At 37.6% G+C, this 22,651-nt stretch overlaps 1 protein-coding gene and 1 pseudogene across 1 annotated transcript in view; both read right to left on the bottom strand.

The window, feature by feature from the left end:
- Positions 1-22,651, bottom strand: part of ADAMTS3 (ADAM metallopeptidase with thrombospondin type 1 motif 3) — a 251,001-nt gene that overhangs the window by 57,451 nt on the left and 170,899 nt on the right. Inside the window, exon 5 of the mRNA XM_021702380.1 lies at positions 3,915-4,114. Coding sequence (XP_021558055.1) covers positions 3,915-4,114 — 200 coding nt within the window. The remainder of the gene's footprint in view (positions 1-3,914; positions 4,115-22,651) is intronic.
- LOC123324265 lies at positions 12,887-12,993 on the bottom strand (annotated as a pseudogene).

The raw sequence follows: 22,651 nt of genomic DNA, 5'->3' as shown, positions 1-22,651 counted from the left end.
CTATCACCTGTTTCCTCTTTCAAGCTCCAAAAAGGCAGAGAATCTTCTACTGTGTTTCTTGGGAAATCTTCTAAGCCTAAAATGCCCTTGTACACAGTAGGCAATGGATCAATATTTGAATAATGAGACATGCTGCATTGCTGAGAACCACTTTCTGGCCTAGTCAGCCATGTTACAAAATAGCAAAACTAAAATTTCTTAACATAACAAGATATGATATGAGATCCTAACAAAGGCTTAACACATATCACAGACATCTTATTTGAAACATAAAAAGCTTGCCAAGAATCTAGTCATTCATTAGTCATGCTGTTTTAGAATATATTCAGATCTGTTTATTTCTTCTTTATAGATGAGACTTGGATAAATTTCAAGATCTACAAAAAAGGAGTTAAAAATAAAAAGAGATGGAAGGCAGCTGAACTACTTCCTCCTTCACAGATTCAGAGAAGCCAGGGGGGTGGGTAGAGGATACCCCCTCTCCCTCTTAGAGAGTTATAGCAAAATCCTCTCGGGGCCCGTTCAGATCTGTTCACTTGACCCTTAAACTTCCTGAGAGAAGTGCTAATTTAGTGAGCTGCCTTTCCTGTGTCCAAACTCCCAGATTCACATAGCATATCACTTAAGAACTTTACCACACTCATATATACAATCATTAGGCAATATGGCCTTGGAATAGATGAAATACAGTTGTGTCCAAAAGGTGGCCAATTCACATGGCTAATTTAAAATAGCAGATAAATGAGGGGAGGTCTGTGGGGATGGACAAAATAGGTGAAGGGGATAAAGCGGTACAAACACCTAGTTATAAAATAAATAAGTCACAAGATGGACAGCATAGGGGAAGAATAAATAAAGTAGCAGATAAATTTAAAAAATGTTTTACATGGGGCGCCTGAGTGGCTCAGTCAGTTAAGCGTCTACCTTCGGCTCAGGTCATGCTCTCAGGATCCTGGGATTGAGCCCCACATGGGGGTCCCTACTCAGTGAGGAGTCTGCTTGTCCCTCTCCCTCTGCCCCTCCGCCCATTCATTCTCGATCGCTCTCAGTCTCTGTCTCTCCCTCTCAAATAAATAAATAAAATCTTTAAAAAAAGAGTTTAATATTACTCCTGACATATGTTTCAAGTGTTATTATTGGAGTGTTATTATTGTCTCCCCAAAACCCTGCCTACATCAATTATTCCCGATGCAATGAACTTCTTAAGTTTTAAGATTTTCTCTACTATAGTCCCATTCTCTGATGCACTATTAACTTTAGAATAATTTCTAGTATTTGAGACAAGACTCAGTCTATTATCTAAACTTTTTAATGGACTTAAAAATAGAACAGCCCTTTTGAGTGTTATTAAACCTAAAATGTGGCACTTTGTTCTTTGACACTCTTCAAATTAGAATTACTGTCTGGCGAATGTATTTTATCCATTTCTACTTTCTTGTCAAAAGATTCTACTTAGAAATCCTTTATATTTTCATGGGCCCTTCAAAAGACAAAAGCAAACAGCAAAAAACACAATAGAAAAACAAAGCCCTAAGGACCCAGCTTAACTCCCAACTTCATGAATTACAGAATTAATGAACATCCTACTGAGCCTTTCGATTTTATAGACAGATTTTTTTATTTTAATTTTTTATTGTTATGTTAATCACCATACATTACATCATTAGTTTTTGATGTAGTGTTCCATGATTCATTGTTTGTGCATAACACCCAGTGCCCCATGCAGAACATGCCCTCTTTAATACCCATCACCAGGCTAACCCATCCCCCCACCCCCCTCCCCTCTAGAACCCTCAGTTTGTTTTTCAGAGTCCATCGTCTCTCATGGTTCGTCTCCCCCTCCGATTCCCCCCCTTCATTCTTCCCCTCCTGCTATCTTCTTCTTCTTTTTTTTTCTTAACATATAATGTATTATTTGTTTCAGAGGTACAGGTCTGAGATTCAACAGTCTTGCACAATTCACAGCGCTCACCATAGCACATACCCTCCCCAGTGTCTATCACCCAGCCACCCCATCCCTCCCACCACCCCCCAGATTTTATAAACATTTCAGAAATGAAATCCCTTTGTCGAAGGCCACAGAGCCAATGGGTAACAGAACTAGAATGAAAACCCTTGCCTCCTCAGTCCCAATTTGATACTCTCAACACCTGACACCTTGGATGACTGTTGTCATAGCTGCCTTCTCCAAAGTCTCATAGCACTTATAGTATAGCACCTGTCACGTAAGTCTTAACAATAGCACTGTCTTTATGGCTCAACTTAAAAAAAAAATTCCTATGTATTGCTCTTTTCTGCTGGACTAAATTATAAGTTCTGTGAAGATAAGGACCATATCAAATCTCTTCTGCATGATGCCAAGAGCCATCTGTAGTCCTGAGCACCAGGATGGAGCCTAATAAGTCTATAACGACTGGCTGCTCTCCCTGGTGGTAGGACAAAGCAGCCTAGGGGCACAATGAATGATGTGAGTGGGAATAGCATCTCCCTAGGGATTTGGAAGTAAAACTCATGTGGAAAGCTAAAATATGATCGTTTCCTTCTGCATGTATACACAGCACAGTGACTTGTATTTATCCATGGAATCCTCCCAACATGCCTAGTAAAGTAAGTCTTGTTAGTTTTCTCATTATGCAGATGGAGAGACTGAAGCAGGCTCAGAGAGGAGAAACAGCATGCCCAGAGTTTCTCCACCAGCAAGCCAGACAAAAAATGAATGATCAGTAGTCGAAGACATTCATGTAATTCACAAATAACGATCCTCTATACACATCTATTGTCAAAGCTAGTAATTTGTTTTCTGTGTGATGTTCAGTATTCATAACAGGAAGCGGTGCCAATGAGCAAACAGAAATAATTTCTGTACTCCCTTTCCATCTCACAGACACATGGCAGGTATATGTATAATTTTATAAATTGGCATCTTAATAAACAAAAATATATTTAACATATAGGCTTAAATATTAGTATAAATAAAAAGATGATTAATAATATTAGTAATTATTCTTCTCTGTTATAATTATTTGAAATCTAATCTTAAGCTTGGAAAGAAACAATATAGATACCCAAAGAAATTAACTTAAAAATCAAAAGCTGAAAAAAAGAGAATAGGCTTGGTAAAAAATTTGCTAGATCGATAAAATAGGTATTTTATAATTCTAGGAGGTAAAATATATAAAACAGAGTGCACTATTATCTCAATTATCTTTTCGAAGTAGGTGGTTTAGGTACTATTTCTCTTCAATTGCTCTCTGCCAATTCACAAGGAGAAAGAGAATTCCAGTTCTAGGATGTGCACCGAATTTCTTCTGCATATGATTAAGGCTCATAAAGGAGAAAAAAAGGGAAAATGTAAAGACCTCTTGCCGAGTGCAGTGCAGCAGTGCGCCCCGGGCAGGCTGTGCTCCGTACGGATATTACCTTCAGTCGTATGATGTTGAAAGATACCACTCTTATTCAAAAGCCCTGGCAACAAGCATCCACACAAAGTTATCAGGCCTAAATCATTCTTTGTCATCCCGGGATACAAAATGATGCTATTTCATCCTTCATGGTCCATATCAAGGCAGGTGGACAAAGTCACGAGAGTTTTGATTAACCCCAGAACAAACTGAAAATCGTAATTCCTGCTATAGTTCGATCTTACTACGACTTTTTCAGTTTATGATTTTCCCCTTGATGACAATGGAAAACTAGTTGATCACCCAAAAGAAAATTTTGCTTCATGCTTCCTTCATTTTGCATTCTTGTATGTTAAATATGGAGATCGAGATTTGAATTTAATGCAATTAGGTGCACAGTTTGGGCGTGAGGGGCAGCGGTGTGGGTCCTCACACAGGATTCCAAAAGACACTAACACAACAGGAGAAGTGAATTAAAAGATCACAAAGACTCAGAGAGGAGGGGCTACTCACAATGTTCATCAGGGTGAGGAGGTAGTTCTGGACGTGCTCTTTGCCATGGAAGCGGACCACGGAGTCGTCCACCCCCAGCAGCACCTCGATGTTGTAGTCATTCTCTCCCGTGTGTCTGCGGCGTCTCACTGCCTCCTTCAGCTGCTGGTCAATGCTGCTGGAAATAGGATCTACATCGTCAGGGCCTCCCAGATTCGACTCTAGTAAGAAACAAAAGGAACTCAGGCATTTCAGCTTCCCCAATGGGCCTTCTGACAGCTTTTTACAAAAAAAGAATCTTCTAGGGGGTCTAACATTATAATCCATAGTCACTGAGATGCTGCTTTTCAGTTTATTCTTCAAATACTAAACACATGCATGTGATCGGACAGACCTCCTATAAATTCAGCATGGAATAGCAACACTGAGGATTATTGTACAGAAAGCAGGTGCCATCATGCCAGACCGAATGTTCCATGAGAGTAAGAGTGTGTACTTTCATCCTCGTGTAGCTGCATCCTCAGCGCAGAGTAGAGAGTGGATACAGACAGAACAGCTACTAAGGAGTTATTAAATAAATGGAGATTATAAATTAAAAAATCGTGTGTTGGTAAATTTATTGTGGTTAATTGAAGTTGTTATAATCCTGGGGGGGGACGGATAGAATTTGTATCACATAAGTTTAAATCACTCCTTTGCCAGTAGCCTTAATTTAAAAACCAAATTCGAGCGTGGCAATACAAAAGCAGCTAGTTGTATAATTACCAGTCATGATAAAGGACTTTATTTCTTATGAGTATGATTTTCTAGTGAATGCCGCTAGGAGACATTACAGATCTCCACATGTGTACTGGTCATCATCTGGATAGCAGGTCAGTGCCATAGCTATATATGTGAATCCGTGAGACATCAAAGTAAGAAGTCAGTCAGAAAATATATCCAAAGAAAAACAAAAGAAGAAACAATTTTTTCATTTTATACAGTCGAAGGAATTTAATATTACTTTCCCAATGGACAACACACACACACACACACAAGATACAAATATCCATATACATCTATCTATCTATCTATTCATCTATCTATTGAGATAGAGAGTAAGAGAGGCATTCTCAGGTTCTAATTATCTTGATTATCTGCTTTCAGATTTCCATATTTTTGGTGAAGAAAAATTTTTTCATGGAATGAAAAATAAAATTTATCACTTGGATGCTAAAATAGAAGATTTTATTCAAAACTGCTGGTATAAAACCAAAAGTAGATTCATTTCCATTTCAAATATATATAAGCTGGAAAGGATTTTATTTTACAAACTGCCTTGATGTCTATAACAACCCCCCATATCTAAAAACAAGTTTGACAGAACCCATTCTGACTCATGCTTTATATGGAAGGCTTACTTAATGCTGCACTGGGGCCCGTAAGCCATTTGAATCGGTGTCTGACATTAACAAATAGGCATTTTCCTCCCCACTTCTGCGGTTTTAACAAAGTTTTTGGGGGAGGTGTCTCTTGGCCAGGAAGATTGATGACCAAGTCCTAGACATATGGGATTAGAAGTGGTAGAAGTACAGATCTTACTCACACCCTTTCCACTATTAAAAAACACACAGAGGGGAGTTTGGGTGGCTCAGTCATTAAGCGTCTGCCTTCAGCTCAGGTCATGATCCCAGGTCCTGGGATCCAGCCCCGCATCGGGCTCCCTGCTCTGCGGGAAGCCTGCTTCTCCCTCTCCCACTCCCCCTGCTTGTGTTCCCTCTCTCGCTATGTCTCTCTCTGTCAAATAAATAAATAAAATCTTCAAAACAAAAACAAAAACAAAAACCACACACACACACACAGAAACACCAGCACCCTCCCCTGCAAGTATGGGCATAAGCTCTGAATATGACTACTCAGGTTTGAAAGCTATCCTGTAATTCACTTTGACCCAAGCCCAAATGCTAGATCATTAGCTCGGAATTTTCTTCTCATTGGGGAATCACATTGACTCCACAATACATAAATAGCTCTTACCACCATCCACATCAAACAGAAAGTTTTCCTCAAAAGTTGTTTTTAAGAGCTGCAACCCACACTGAGGGCGAGACACTACACCTGCAAACACCTTTACCTAATCCAACCTCAAGCCTCTCACACACTTGGGAAAGTGAAAGGATGTGATAGCTAAGGTACAAACAGGAAACTCACACATGAGCTCCCAGTTCTAAAAATGGCTCTTTTTGGCAGAACTGCCAGTGACAGTGTCCAATGCAAATATACTAGTCATGTCATCATATCATTAAATCTGATGCATGAATGGAGAAGACTGAATACTTATTTCGGAAAGACAGTTCCATTCTGCTCTAACACACCTTTGGTTTGGCCTTTGAATCCCTCCTTAAATAGGTGGTTTTCTGGTAAGAGAAGAAAATCTCTTTTTTCATTGCATGAGGAACCTGGAAAGGAAGAAGGAAGCCTTTTTCCTTCAACCATTGCCCTGATTCAATCAAGAATACTTCTGTCCCTATTTTCCCCTGAGCACTACAGTGCCCTTTCTATGATTCCTAAAGTAGGCAGTGTCAAACATTGCAAAGACAGTGAAAGAATTTCTGGCACTTTTTATCTATACACATCAGTAGGAATTACAGACATTTTTGAGGCTGTGAAATATCCTCACTCATAACGAATTATTCCCAGTAGGCCCACTTTGTAATGTAATTGTCATGGGCTTTGTAATCAGACATATTTGACTTCAAATCCTGCCAGTGGCTATCCTGTATGATTTTATTTAAGATGCTTACCATCTCTAAACCTCACTTTCCTCACCTGTAAAATGGGATAATCCCTACTTTGCAGAGTTGCTGTGAAGAGATGATTATAGTAAAAGCACTATGTACAGTGCTTAGATGTAAGTGTTCAACAAATATACTCACTGTTACTACTGTCATGATGATGATGGTGGTGGTGGTGATTTCCCATTAAGAGAAGTCTTCTACACCTTTTTTTAGCTTTTTACATTTTGTTTTATATATCAGAAATTAAATAGTTACATTTTTTTAAATAGAGATAAGAAAAAAATCTAGACTTAGTGAAGGGAAATCTAAACTGCTAATAACGTTAGAAAGAATGAAGGTTAACAATATTTCCTGCAGAGCATTAAATAGGTACAAGGAGAAAAGAATCTAGAATGTTTACCTTCAGGTAAATTAGGATGAAATCCAATGAGACAAGCTTGTTTAGTAGATTAAAAACCTAATATGAAATTGGAAAGAGTTAGCTAATAGATGGCACTGATCTTCACTCAATGTATATTTACTGAGTACCCATTCATGTCTCAGGCCCTGAGAAGGTAAAAAACTACTTGGTACCTCTTTAGGTGTTAACTCTGGGAACCTCACAGTTGTACTGGGTTTATATTCAGAATGGAGCTGAGTTCGTATCATGTAGTCACAAACCATTATCTAGGCTTGAAAGACTTACACCATTTCTAGTTTAAGCAGATCTAATCAGGGTACTAGAACATGCCTTTCAGTAATAGCTCACACCTTTATAAAGCTTCAAAGTTTAAAAGCTGACACCTGCTTTGATAAAATCTAAGATTCCTCTATGTCTAATTCTGCATTATTTCTGTGCCCCATAAAATATAAGAACAGGAATAATTAAAGGTGAGTATCATGTTAATCATGTCCAAACACCCGCCCATCAGATCTGTTTACTGCTAAAAGGACTGAAAGGAATCACAGAGAAGGCCACAGGCAAGTTCCAGAAGCGTAAACAGAGTGACATTTTGCATTGGGAGTAGCAAACTACACCTGTGGGGGCATTCTGTTGGCATCCCCTTAAGTAAGTGCATTCAAGGTGACTTGAATGGCTGTAGCTGGCTTGGACAGCAGAGGGTGATTGAAGTGATAATAGAATCAGTGGGAAGAGCATCTTTAAGATAAATAAATAAATAAGGCTCTGCAGTAGGTGCAGTGTGCATCATTCCAGAAAAGTGATGCTCAGAGTACCTTTCAAGCTTCCCAGAAATATCAAAGGCAATCATCCTTAGTACTGAGAGTGAGTTTCCTTTCTTCAAACTTCTTTGAAACTCAATATTTTGAGTTACTGATAAGAATTAATTACTATCTGGAAACATTTTGATTACACCCATTTTTGTCCCCTCTAGCTTCCCAATTGTTGTATATGAATTTTCAGAAAAAGAATAATTTTACTACAAAGTTTATTTTTATTGAAGATGTATTGGGGGCACTCTGGTGATCAACCAAGTCACAATAAATATAGTTATTTTTAGTGTTAAAGACAGGATGGTACCTAGTGTTAAATAAGAATTTTGAACTTCCCAAACAGATAAAGTAAATTTATAAGTTGTTTTGCTGATTATGAACACAGGGGCTTAAGACATTTTCAGGATGGAGCATGATATGTTTACATACCTAATCATATTTACAAGAAGTCTAAGTGTAGATTGGTGAAATCACTCCCACCCCGGAAGAAATTCTATAGTCTGAAAACTGATAGGAGACAAAGTTAAAATTGGAAAAATATAAGTTTTGATCAAGTTCTGAATCTGATACAAATACATCTGGGGTTGGAAAGCAATCTCAAACATATTGTGATAGAGACTGTGATAGAATCATCTATTCTCTATCCATTCTCTCTTCCCTAAGGAGTAGAATGCTAATTTTATTTGAGGTGGTCATAAACTCAGCTAAAAGTCATTCACAGTCTCTCTTGTGGACTAAGCACCCCACATGACTAAGAATAATTCAATCAGAAATAAGCAGAAGTATTGCTTATACTTCAGTGGCTTAAATTGGCTGGTATGAAAGGCTTCCACCAAGGCTCCTCAAAGGAGTGTGATTCCTCTTGGTAGGTTAGACCCTTTGGTCCCTTACTCAGTATTCCTTCCTGCTTCCTGGAACATGGACATGATGTCAGGAGTTCTATGAGGTAACCTTAGAATCAAGGCATGTGCTTAGGATGATAGGGGAGCTATAAAGAAGAGATCTGACCCCACGATGACTGTGGAAGCGGGCATCCCAGCCCTGCAGTGCGAGCACCAGACTTTGTTACACATGGGGGATATAGCACTTCCGCCATGTTTAGGGTAAGTTTGGGTTTTCTTTTATATGTCACTGAATCTAGCCCTAATAGATGGGACATTGACAATAATTTTATTGTATAAATTCCTAATGCTCTCCTGCTCCATTTGGGAATGCAAGTTAATTTTCATGTGGATAAGTGAATGGTAAAGTAAGGTTCAGTTTACCAAAATGTCCCAGCTTTCTTTGTAGCGCACCCATTTCAGAAATGAGGAAGGAAATGTTTTACAGTAACCATAAACATAGGATGAGTCTATATGTATAAATTTAACATTCTTTGTGAACAGAATACGGTTGTGAAAATGAAGTGACTGGGATGCCACAAGCTGGATTTTCCAACAGTAGGTAGAGATCCTAAGATCAGAGCTAAAAATAGGTGCAAAATTCAACAAATGTCATATGTTAACATCAGAAGCAGAGAGGAGTTAAATTGTGTTGACTTGTTAAATCATCCAATAGTGATTTTTCCATTGACATCTTTTTAAAAAATTTATATTTTTATAATTCCTAAAAAGATACACTAACAGCACCTCTATATATGGGGGCATCATTTCACCAAGATATAAAAGATTTCTGTGAAAAACAGCTGAATCCTTCACCAACTGGGAAATTCCATAATGACAGTTCAAAGAACTATATTCAGGCCAATTTATGATGTCAATTCCGAAGTCTCATTAAGTAACTGTTGCTTTTTTTAAAAAAAGACATTACCATTGAATGAATATTAGTTTCCGTGATTTCCTTTCCCCAAGTTCTAATTCTAAAGTACACATTTGCTTTTGTTTTCACTGACTACTTTAAGGGATAGCATACAGCATTTTTTTTTTTTTTAAATGGAAAACGTCTTACCCTTCAAGTGAAACAAATAACGTTTTTATGGTTTGAGTTTATGATCATTAGCAAATAAAAAAGACAGAAAAGTCACCCCAATGTCCAATATATATGACATTCTGACTTTTAGTGTGAATCTCTTGTATGTCAGTTAAAATGTTTTAAGCTGCAGATAAAACTTGCAAGTGTTTTAAGCAACTAGGAAACATACTAGTTTGCATTACAAGAGGCCCAGAAGTCAGGTGATTCCTGGGTTAATTGGTTTATTGACAGATCACCAGGTAAGCAGTTTTCTCCATCTTTCATATCCTGCCATTCCTAGTGAATCAACTTTGTTCCCAGATCAGCTTCTTTGATTATTTCAAAATGGCAGCACCAATTCCAACATCACAGCCAGGTACCACAACTGTGTCTTCCCGTACATGTTTCTTAGGAGTACGCAAAAATCTTTCCTAGAAGCCCAGTACCTTTAACTGTAAGTTTCAGTGGCCAGAATTCAGTCACATGCCCATGCAAAAATCATTCACAGATAAGGAGAACAGAACCCCACCTACGTCTTAGTCCCATCAGAAATCAGCCCCTGTACCTGAGGCTGGCCTCCCCTGAAGATGAAGGGGGGAGGCCTTGAAACAAAAAAAAGAGAGGAAAACCAGTGTTGTACAGGCAACCCACACTGCTGAATTCTCCTTTTCAGATCCTCCTCTTCCTGCATTCCCTACCGCTGGTCTTCCACTGGTCTCTTTTATTCTTAGTTTGTATTGATGCAGTTTGTGTTTCATTTCTGTTATTGCAATCTGTTGGCCTAGAGATGATTTCTGCATTCTCTTGCAAGGTACAGTCCTTCCCATGGTAGGGGACTCTCATCATTGCTGCTTGCCTAGTCCATTCCAATTGTTTCTTGAATAAATTACTGAAATGTTTGGGCATCGGCAGAGTTGTCAAAATAGAGTATACTCTGTTAAATTCAAATTTCATATATACAACACTTTTTAAAATATAAATATGTCCCAAATATTGCATGGGATGTAACTAATACTATAAACTTATTCAATGTTCATCTGAAATTCAAATTTAAATGAGAATCCTGTATCTTATCTGCTAAATCTGGCAACTGTAGGTGTGGGGTGATCTATCTTTCTCTAGGAGGTCCACGTAGTTACAGGGTTTTATGCCCACCCGCCTTCAATTCCCTCCTCCACCCCTGTATATTCAGCTCTGGTAGTGGATATTGACCCAGGGATGGCCAAGTACTATATTCCATTTTCTTGACTCTAGTGATCGGTTACTGGATGGGTAAATGGTCTAAGTTATACCAATTAAACAATGACCTAGGATTATTTTATTTGTAGTTACTAGGAAAGAGAAACTCCCTCTACTAAGCTTGAAACTGGAAGAATATAACATGGAATCTGCTTGGGACTAGCATGGGGATAGTTGTTGATCTGCGTTTAATGCAAGAAGATGAAAGAGAAGATTACAAACAGAGAGAATAGATTATGCTCCATTGACAACTTTCAGCCACTGAATTCAACCATTCCTGCAACCTTGGTCTTTTCAATTTCATGAGTCAATAAACTACTGCCACCTCATTTTCTCTCTTACGACTTAAATTTTTTTTTTTTTTTGCTTAAGATAGTTTGATGTTAGTTCCTAACAACTGAAACTAAAATAACCCTAATAAATAAACCCATTGATACCCTTCCTGCTACAGTCATTGATTGTCCTCATCTTCCTTCCCACTCTTTTTTAATAAATTATTCTTGGGCTATACAATCCTTTGAAAAGGTTGATATGTTCTGTTTAATCTCCCAAATTAATCATTTTCTTCTCTTTATCTCATTTGAAATGAAGGGCTTTGCTACTAGTGATCTGTTTCCTAGTGTGTTTCTTCTGTTGCTCTTATTCATCTAAAACTATAACCTTAAGTTTGAAGGACAACACAGTTTTTCATTTCCAAATATTCTCCCTCTGTACATTGAATAGCATTTTAATTAACATCTCACCTCTTCTTGACTAAATTATATTACTTCTAACTTCTGGTTTTTGTAGATGACCTCTCCTAAATCCAAGAGTAGAGGAAGGAGTCCCTACATTCAATGTACGAGAGTACATTCTAGTAATCTGACATTGCTAGAAGGTAAAGTTTTCTAAGTAAGCTCCACTTCATAAAGGAGAGAGAGAACTCCATTTCACAGCTGCCAATTTCAAAGCTCAAATTATGTCCATCAGTATAATTATGTTATATGCACAGCTGACTGTAAGATAAAAGCATCATTCAGGTGGGCCTGATCTAATCTCGTCAGTCATAAAAAGCGCAAACCTTTCCCTGACTGGTTGCAGAAGAGAAGGTCAAAAATGTAAACAATGAAAAGGAAATGATGTACCACTGCTGGCTTTGAAGATGCAGGGAGGCTGTGCAAGGATCAGAGGGAGGTTTCTAGTTGCTGACAGTGAACCCTAGTCAATAACTAGCAAGGAAATGGGGACCTCAGTCCCACAACAAGAAGAACCTGAATTCTGCCAACAGTGGGAATGAGTTTGGAAGTGGATTCTTTCATAGAGCCTCCAGACAGGAGTTCAACCTGGTTAGAACCTTGATTTTGGCCTCATGATAGCTAAGCATAGAACCCAGTCCAGTCACCTTGGATTCTGATCTATAGAATGGTAAGTTAATAAATGAGTTCTTGGTGATTTGTTATGCAACAATAGAAAAATAATACAATGAGAACAGAGCTCTAGGCCCAGCTCTGCTATGCTCCATCTGTAATGATTTGGGAGAGATGCCAAACTTATCTGGGCCTCAGTTTCCTTATCTATAAAATAAACGGGTTGTGCTAGAGGATCACTAAAATCTTCTTCCTGGCTGAATTTCCATAATTAATCATTGGACCATGATTTCACTATTTTAGATGATTAAAGTTGCTTTCTTAATCATAAATGATTGATCATTCTTATAATTAACTTGTTGCTAAATCCTTGGTCAACAGTATGATTCACAATTAAAACATTTCACATGGAAAAATGTGCTACACTGTAAGACAAACTGCATTATGATATAAATACTTTGTGACAATGGAGAAGTCTAGTAATTTATTACAATAAAACATAATCTTCTCATTTACCATTTAAACTGGTAAGAACAGATATTACACTTGATCTTAGCCAAAATTCTGAGAAGCGATTCGTTTACCATTTAAATAAGAGCACAGAGTGTTCAGAAAGTCTGGAGGCATAGAAAAATGTATATAATATCATCAAGGACATACTCAGTTTCTTCTGTGAAAAATAAAGTATTATCTACGCTTCCAGATTTGGTAGACAACCTATAAAAGGTTTAGTAAAGGGGACTTTTAGATTATTTAAGTATTTACACATCCACAACACCAACCAGAATTTATCCTAAGTGATTAAAAACTCATTTTTTGCCTTTTTGTTGTTTTGCAATAAAATTTTACTATGCTACTGCCAATAAATTTTTACCAAAGTTATAAAAATATGGAATTAAAAATGCATATTACCCATAAAATGAAAATACTGAAATGGTCATCTACATTTTTTAAATCTGAAGTCGTATGCTCACTTAAATAATACTGATCAAACACTTTCAACTTATGTTCAGATGAAAGGTTATTTTTTTAAACAAATTGGATTTATTCATACTCCTCAGCAATAAAAAAGAATAAACGATGGATACACAACTATACAGAGAAATCAGTAGCATTTCTATACACTAACAATGAAGTCGCATGAAGAGAAATTTAAAAAACAACACCATTCATGATTGCACCAAAAAGAATAAAATACCTAGGAATAAACTGAACCAAAGAGGTGAAAGACTCATATTCTGAAAACTATAAAACACTGATGAAAGAAACTGAAGATAACACAAACAAATGGAAAGATCTTCCACACTCATGGACTGGAAGAATTAATATTGTTAAGATATTGTTTTAATTATATTGAATGATAATAATTGAATTATACTGAATTAATATTGTTAAAATGTCCATATTACCCAAAGCATTCTACAGATTCAATGCCACCCCTATGAAAATACCAACAGCATTTTCACAGAACTAGAGCAAATAATACTAAAATCTGTATAGAACCACAGAGGATCCTGAGTGGCCAAAGCAATCCTGAGAAAGAACAAAGCTGGAAGTATAACAATTCCAGATTTTAAGATGTACTACAGGGGCGCCTGGGTGGCTCAGTCATTAAGTGTCTGCCTTCGGCTCGGGTCATGATCCCAGGGTCCTGGGATTGAGCCCCTCATTGGGCTCCCTGCTCGGCAGGAAGCCTGCTTCTCCCTCTGCCACTCCCCCTGCTTGTGTTCCCTCTCTCGCTGTGTCTCTCTCTGTCAAATAAATAAAATCTTTAAAAAAAAAAAAAAAAAAGATGTACTACAAAGCTGTATCAATCTAAACAATATTGTACTGACACAAAAATAGATACATAGATCAATGGAACTGAACAGAGGGCCCAGAAATAAACCCACACACACATGGTCAATTCATCTATGACAAAGGAGGCAAGGATATACAGTGGGGAAAAGACAGTCTTTATAATAAATGGTGCTGGGAAAACTGGACCGCTACATGTAGAAGAATGAAACTGGACCACATTCTAACACCATACACAAAAATAAGCTCAGAATGGATTAAAGACCTAACCGTGAGACCTGAAACCATAAAAATCCTAGAAGAGAAGAACACAGGCAGTAATTTCTCTGACATTGATCACAACAACATTTTTCTGGATAAGTCTCCTAAGGCAAGGGAAACAAAAGCAAAAACAAACTATTGGGACTACACCAAAAAAAAACACTTTTCCTCAGTGAAGGAAACCATCAACAGAACAAGAAGACAACCTACTGAATGGGAGAAGATATTTGCAAATGATATGTCCGAGAAGGGGTTAATATCCAAAATATAGAAAGGTTAATTTTAGGGCACCTGGGTGGCTCAGTCGGTTAAGCGACTGCCTTCGGCTCAGGTCATGATCCTGGAGTCCCGGGATCGAGTCCCGCATCGGGCTCCCTGCTCAGCAGGGGGTCTGCTTCTCCCTCTGACCCTCCCCCTTCTCATGCTCTCTCTATCTCATTCTCTTTCTCAAATAAATAAATAAAATCTTTAAAAAAAAAAAAGGTTAATTTTATAATCCTATCATTAATGTCATCAATATATTTAAGCCATAGTAATTATTTAAGATAAATTATGACAGAACAGTATTTGCTATCAAATACTAGGATTGGAATAGTGTAACTCCTAAGCCAAAAATAACATTATCCAAGTTAAATTTAGTAACATGGCATGTTTTGCATTTAAAAAAATTGTTGAGCCATTCCTAAAGTGAATTTCCATTAAAGACACTTACTTGCTAAAATAAAACTATTCTTAATCTAACAAATAAAATCCACCAGAGGGAAAGAAATATTGTTATATTTACATTTTATTCATATAAATACATGCCTATAATACATCCTCCCACATAGTCCTGATCATATGGAAGCCAAAAAATCAAGCATGTTTTTATATCTTCTGTTTTGTAAACAGCTATTCTTTAATAGCTGTTTTCATGCATTGTTTTCTAACATTTCTGTCACTTATGGATCAGTTTTGACGGATTGATTTTGCTCATCATTTTGGGTTGCATTTTCCTATTCCTTTGCATGCTTACTAATTTTGATCAGATGTCTGACATAATGAATCTTACCTTGCTGGTTGCTGATGTATTCCTATTCGTGTAAATATTCTTTTTTTTTTAAAGATTTTCTTTATTTGACAGAGAGAGACATAGCGAGAGAGGGAACACAAGCAGGCGGAGTGGGAGAGGGAGAAGCAGGCCTCCCGCGGAGCAGAGAGCCCGATGCGGGGCTCGATCCCAGGACCCCGGGATCATGACCTGAGCCGAAGGCAGACGCCCAACTACTGAGCCACCTAGGCGCCCCTCCTGTAAATATTCTTGAGCTTTATTCTTGGATGCAGTCAAATCACCTGAAAACAGTTTGGTCCTTTCAGGTCTTGCTTTTAAGATAAATCAGAAAGGACCAGAGCAGTGCTCATCTAGAGCTAATTGTTCACCACTACTGAGGGAATGAGGGAAGACTTTTCTGTGTGCTCCATCCAATGCTGGGTGAATCATGAGACATTCCAGTCCGTGTAGTTTGAACAAGCACTATTTCCAGCCCCATGCAAGCATGGGCACTGTTACCTCTAATCCCCTCAGGCGGTGGTTCTTTTCCAACCTTTGCAAAATTTCCTCACATATATGTGCTGATTAGGACTTGACTAAATACTAGAGGAGAACCTGTTCAGATCTTCAGAATTCAAACTCTGCATAGTTCTCTTGTCGCGTATAGATCTGTAAACTCTGGCCACCTACATCTCCCAGACTCTCAGCTCTGGCTTCTCTACTCTGAATATCTCTCAGGCTCAGCCTGGTTGTCCTTCCCTGAGATTCAGACTAAAAACCCTCTAGGCAGTAAACTGGAGCACTGCTGAGGCCCACTTCATTTGTTTCTCATCTCTTAGGGATCCCTATCCTTCACTGCCTGATACCTGGTATCTTGCAAACCGCTGTTTCATATATTTTGTCCATTTCTGGTTGTTTAAATCAGGAGGGTAAATCAGTCTTTGTTGTTCCATCTTGGCCAAGAGCAGAAGTTCATTTAATTTGGTTTTGCTAAGAACATACGGTAGTTAAGAAACTTGGATTTATAGGCATGTTACTCTGTAACATGACTTAGAAGTTTCTACAGCAATTCAGCTTTCCCTAAATAGCTTTCTATACACATTTACTTGGACTTATGGAAGTTAGGCAGTAGTAAAATGTTCAGTGTAAAAACCCTGACAACACTCTTAATTAAAAAAAAATCATACTTTCATAAGATATTAAATCTCCTCGAATGTGTTATTGCAACATATGATATCATATGCAAAAAAGAGACATTTAAAGGTTAAGCAGCCCTTAGGTGATCTCAAAAAATAGGTATACTCTGTTCACCTTACTCCTAAAACAATCTGAATTTCTTTGTTCATTAAAAGCTGGCTGAGCCAGGAGGTACTGTAAATGTGTTTACAGAAAGAAACTGTCTTCCAAGAGTAGCCCCCTCTCAAAAAAAGCTGCTTGTTACTTAACACAAACATGGAGGAAAATAAAAAAGTCAAAACCTTAGCAAACATAGGTATCACCTTACAGTCCAAAGAACACAATGTTTGAAATACTGACTGAAAATATTTTTACTAAGTTTTGTAAAGAATTATAAACTAAATTTAAAAAAAAAAAATCACCTATGTAGATGAGAGAAAATTGGGGGTGAACTGCAGGAAGCCATGTTTCAGCAGTGAAGGTAAGAAATAAATCCTTTAAATTAGGGTTAACTGTGGGACATTTCCTAAAATCAACAACAAGGGCTCCAACAAGTGGGATGAAACTGCTCACTCAAAAAAGAAATCATCTCGTGAAAAGGAAAGTGAGACCTTTTTGCATTTTTAGCCGAGGAAGAGCATATTTGATGGGTTCACATGGATGTAGTGAAAACATTTCACCACTGACTGTCATCAAAGTCAATAAATACTGACATTTTCTTCAAGTATCAGGTGGGAAATCCAGAGAAGTCTGTTTCTAAGTGAAGGTGAGCTGATTTCATCTCAACTCATTCAGTAGTTCTGAAGATCTAATAGTTTGGTTATACAAAAAGAAGCCTCAACTAGGATTACTAGCAGTTACTAGCATTCCTTTCTCAGCTCACGCCCTCTGTACTTGATTTCCTTACTCTCCTCCTCACTTCCTTGCACCCATCTATTTCCAAACACTTCTTGAGCACCTTTTTAGCATGGAATCTGACCTAGCTTCTGGGAATAAAAGGTGAATAATCCCAGTTCCTGTCATTGAGGCGGTCACAGTTATATAGGGGGGAGAGACAGATAAACAGATACTTTGATACTAGGTAAGTATGTAACAGAACAAGAACCAACTTACTCTACTAGAAGAAATCTAGACTATTTCAACAGAGGAGGTGATACCTGAGCTGGATTTTAAAAGACTCACAGAAGTTAGACATGTGGAGAAAGAGGGAGGGCCATTCCAGGCAATGACACATGTGCAGAAGACCTGAAAAGGACTGACAAATGGGGAGAACTCCAAAAATGATGGAACAAAAATAAGTGAAGATTTTTGTCAAGAGATGTGGTCACTAAGGGAGGTTGAAGTAAGATCATGAAGAAATCTTAAATCATTTATATACAGGCTTAGAGCTGGGTTCGCTGGGCTCATTCTGGATCATGCCTGTTATCCTGGCATAATATATTAGTAATGTTTTCTTGCACTCTCAAATGTGGCCTAGTTTGAACAACAAATCAAGTGGTCAGCTTACTTATCGGTCTCTTGGTATCAGAAGATACCATTTTTAGAAGGAGGGCTAAAGCTATATAAGTCTCCTTTGTGCACTTACGTTCAATGATAAGGGAGGCACTGTAATAACAGGCCTTCCATGTTCTGTTGCAGTGATGTTCCTTCCCTAGTTGTGCAAACAGGGGTGGTGAATACGATTATGTGGCAGTCAACATCCATTCCAACCTCCATGCATTGCCTGCCCCTGCAGAGGCGGGGACTACACCCCAATGTGCTTGCAGCGAGGATTCCAGGTGAGCGTTGGGTTATGCCAACTAGGCTGAGTTTTGAAATCAGGAGTGGCGAATGTGGTTGGGGAGATGCTGCAGGACTGGGGTGCTCTGTAGCAGCCTCCTACGTCTAGCTGTGGTCTGCGTGGAGGCTGCGAGGAAAGTGCAGAGCAGCAGAGCCTGTTGTCATCTTCAGAGAAGTCTTCGTCCTTGGAGTCACAGATGTGGCGGCAGCTCGCTCATTTCCCCCTTCCCTGGCCTGAGCCGTAAGAGCAGCTGCCCGGGTAGGCCACTGGCTCTATCATTCTAAGAACAAGCCCTGGAGCTCGAGCCTAGCGGCCACTCCTCCAACCCTTCCAACAATTTAATGCACACTTAATTCTTTATATTAAATCGTTTCATGCTTAAAATAGCTAGTGTGGTTTCAATTTCCTGGAACTGAACCTTGACATATATATGGTAAGTTATTTAACAAAACTGGGCCTCACATCCACAGCCATGTAATGAGAGGGCTGGGCTATTCAGTGATCTGCAAGAGCTCTCTTACTTCTAGGATTTGCTTCTGTGATTCTGTAATTTTGTCAGGTTTGCTGAATACCTCCCTCCATTTTTCCTCTCCTGCAGCTCTCAGGGACTGCTTCCGACCTGGCCTCTAGCTTACATTTCCATATAACTATTTCACTAAGATCACTATTAATAAACTTTTGGTAGTCAGAAAATGTATCAAAAGCCATCGGATGTGTACAAAACAGCCACTTATCCATTTAACAAATATTTATTGAGCACCTATTCATGCCAGGTGCTCCTAAGGAATATTTTATAAACTCCTTGACCTCGTTAAAGCATTTGTTTAGACAAAACATTCCTGGAAGTATATTTTGTCTTGGTCTTGTTTGCAATTTAATAATAACTGTCACTCCCCCAACCTCTAGATACCCCCTCTCTACCCCTCTTCGTTCTGGGCTTCAGTCAGTCCCATGGCTTCTTTGTAGAAAATGACCTGAGTCAAATCAGGATTTCTTTTTCCTTCTCTCTAGACCAGTGTCTCCATTTCCAGCCCATTTTGCTTTCCTTAATAGGGTGAATCAGCACACATTCTCTTCACTGATGTGGTCTTTCAACTCCACCATTTTGTTCTTCTCCATTCTTAGTTTTCCGTATGTGTCTTCAGGTGGTCCTTTGCTGGATCCTGTGCTCTTCACCAATTGGCTGAGAATCACCCAAGGTCCTTTGCTTTCATATTCCCTTGGACAAATCATTCAGTCATCAAGTTTTAATACCATTTTAACCTTAAGTTACACATCCTGAGTTACAGAACATTTCGATGTTGCTGTTTCAATGTCTTCTCACTATAATTCTCAAAGCATTACCTTATCTCAACATGATAACCCTTCCACAATCTTCTTGTACTTCCTCTCCAGGCAATCAAAACTCTGATGTCATTTTTACTTTGCTTGCCTCGTCAGACCATTCCCAAGTTCTGGTAATTCTTGCTATATGCTATTCTTAGATTTGCCATTCTATCTGCAATTCTGCGTCCAGTATCATATCCCAGGTTCTATATTGGACTCTGTCTTCTCTTTCCCTATTTTCTGTCTCCACCTATCCTATGTTCGGCCACTTAGATGATCTCCTTTAAATGTTATCACAAGAACTTTGGTACTGCAAACTTCCTTTCCTTACTAAATCTAAACCTTTTGTCAGTGGCCAAACATTTCACTATACCTAAACTACGTATCACTTATCGTAGTCTGGTTTCATTTTTTCTCTAGAAGAGTTAACCTAATTGTCATTACACAATCTATTCATTTTTACCCTTTTACTTATTTCATCAGCCTAGAATGTTGTCCACCTGAACTAAACAGTATCTCAAAAAATCCTTAAAGGAATTGACCAAAGTGTTTCCTGTTCAAGGATCACCTCATGTGACTCTAATCAATATATTAAGCAGTCCTAGAGGACTTCCTAATAATCTGTGTAAAGCCAAAACTTAAAAAAATAAAAAAAGTGTTGAAGGGTAAATTCATATGCTATATTTTCTCTCTTGCTCAATGAATATCAGAATTAAGTCCCTGGTAAAGCAAAGAATAGTTACAGATAATAAAACTCACCACAGCACATAACTTCATATAACAGCAAACCTGAAAGCTAGGTATGTACTGCATAATATTTGTTATAATACAGTTGTACTCACATAAGCATATGATATATGAGAGTTACTTCACCTTTATCTTATTTACTTTGGAACTCTTCCTTATATTAATTTCATGGTACTGTAGACAGAGGGAAATAAATAAATGTTCTTGAATGCAGAAAACTTGATAATTAATGATTGCATCCATTTTTTTTAAAAATGGGGAAATATGCTAAAAAGTAGTCCAGTGAGCCTGGCCACATTAAGCGATCAATAAATGTTTGTTAAATAAATGAGTAAGACAGCAGGTAAACTGTTTAGTTTAAAGAAAATGGGGATAGAAACAGATGACAACCTATCAGTGTACATAAAGTGGAAGAATGGAAAAAAATATAATAACTAATTGTTACTGAGGTTTCTGACAGTACTAGAAATAACACCAAAGAAAAATTGGAGACATATATCCAGAAGTAGGTATACAATTAAATAAATTCTGTCTTATAATACACACTATATCTATGATATTATAATTCATGTACATATACATCTGTAACATAGTTAATCCTCATTATTCATGGATCTTTCTATTTGTAAATTTGCTTATTCAATAAAAGTTATTTATAACCCCGAGGTCAATACTGTCAGTGCTTTCTCAGTCATCTGTGGACATGCACAGAGTGGACAAAAAAATTTCAATAAAACAAGAAAAGAAAATTTTAAAAAATTATGATTTATATGGGAGAAATAAATGTGTCACTATTTCCAGATGACATGATTGTGTTTATAGAAATCCAAAAGAATCTACAGGTCAACTATCAGAATTCATAAATGAACTAAAAGCAAGTCACTGAATACAAAGCCAAAAAAAAAAAAAAAACCCACACTTGAATTTTATATATTAACAGCAAAGATGAGAAAATTTATCAACAAATAAAAACAATACCATTTAAAAGAGTATAAAAAATGAAAGTCTTAGGAAAATTGAGCTAGGATGTGCCAAACCTCTACACTGAGAACTATAAACATTACTTAAAGACAATGAGCCACAGAGTTGGAGAAAATATTTGTGTAACACATATCTGACAAAGTATTCACATCCAGAATATATAATAACTCCTACAAAACAATAATAAGATAGACATTCAATTCTTTTTTTTATTATGTTATGTTAATCACCATACATTACACCATTAGTTTTTGATGTAGTGTTCCATGATTCATTGTGTGTAACACCCAGTTCTCCATGCAGTGCGTGCCCTCTTTAATACCCATCACCAGGCTAACCCATCCCCCTCCCTCCTCCCCTCTAGAACCCTCAGTTTGTTTCTCAGAGTCCATCGTCTCTCATGGTTCGTCTCCCCTCCGATTCCCCCCTTCATTTTTCCCTTCCTGCTATCTTCTTCTTTTTTTTTTTTAACATATAATGTTAAAAGTGTCCTTAACCTTGCATTTCACAAAAACAGCAGTCTATCTATGTGTTTATGTTTCAAACATATCACTGAAGTAATGCATTTCCATATTAGTTAATAATTATTATATGCATTATAGCCAAGAGGTGTATATAAAGGTTTTCCACATCTTTAGACATCAGGAAAAACAAATTAAAGCCAGATAAAACATACCTGCTACAATAACTAAAATTGGAATAGGATTTGATCAACTGGAACACTCACACACTGCAGGTGGGAATGCCTATTAGGATACTAGTTTGTAAACCATTTGGCATTATCTACTAAAGGTGAACACATGCATACCCCAAGACACAGCAATTCTACTCCTATGTAAAAACTAAACAGAAATGAGCGCATATGAGTGCCCACCATAATACATATACAAGAATATTCATAGCTACTTATCATAGCTAAAACTAGAAAATAGATTGGATGAATAAATTATGGTAAATGGGTTTGATGGAAGAGTATAGAGTGATAAAAGAGAACAAACTGCTACAGCATGCAGCAACATGGATTAACCTCATGGATATAATGTTAAGTTAAAGAGACCAGACAAAAAAAAGAATAAATACTGTATGATTGATTCAATTTATACTATATATATTAATTTCATGAAAAAGCCAAAATA

Source organism: Neomonachus schauinslandi, chromosome 2, assembly GCF_002201575.2.
Source record: "Neomonachus schauinslandi chromosome 2, ASM220157v2, whole genome shotgun sequence".
In the NCBI taxonomy this organism is placed as follows: Eukaryota; Metazoa; Chordata; class Mammalia; order Carnivora; family Phocidae; genus Neomonachus; species Neomonachus schauinslandi.
Note: the sequence above shows the minus strand (reverse complement) of the source record. Positions and strands in the feature narration are given on the sequence as shown.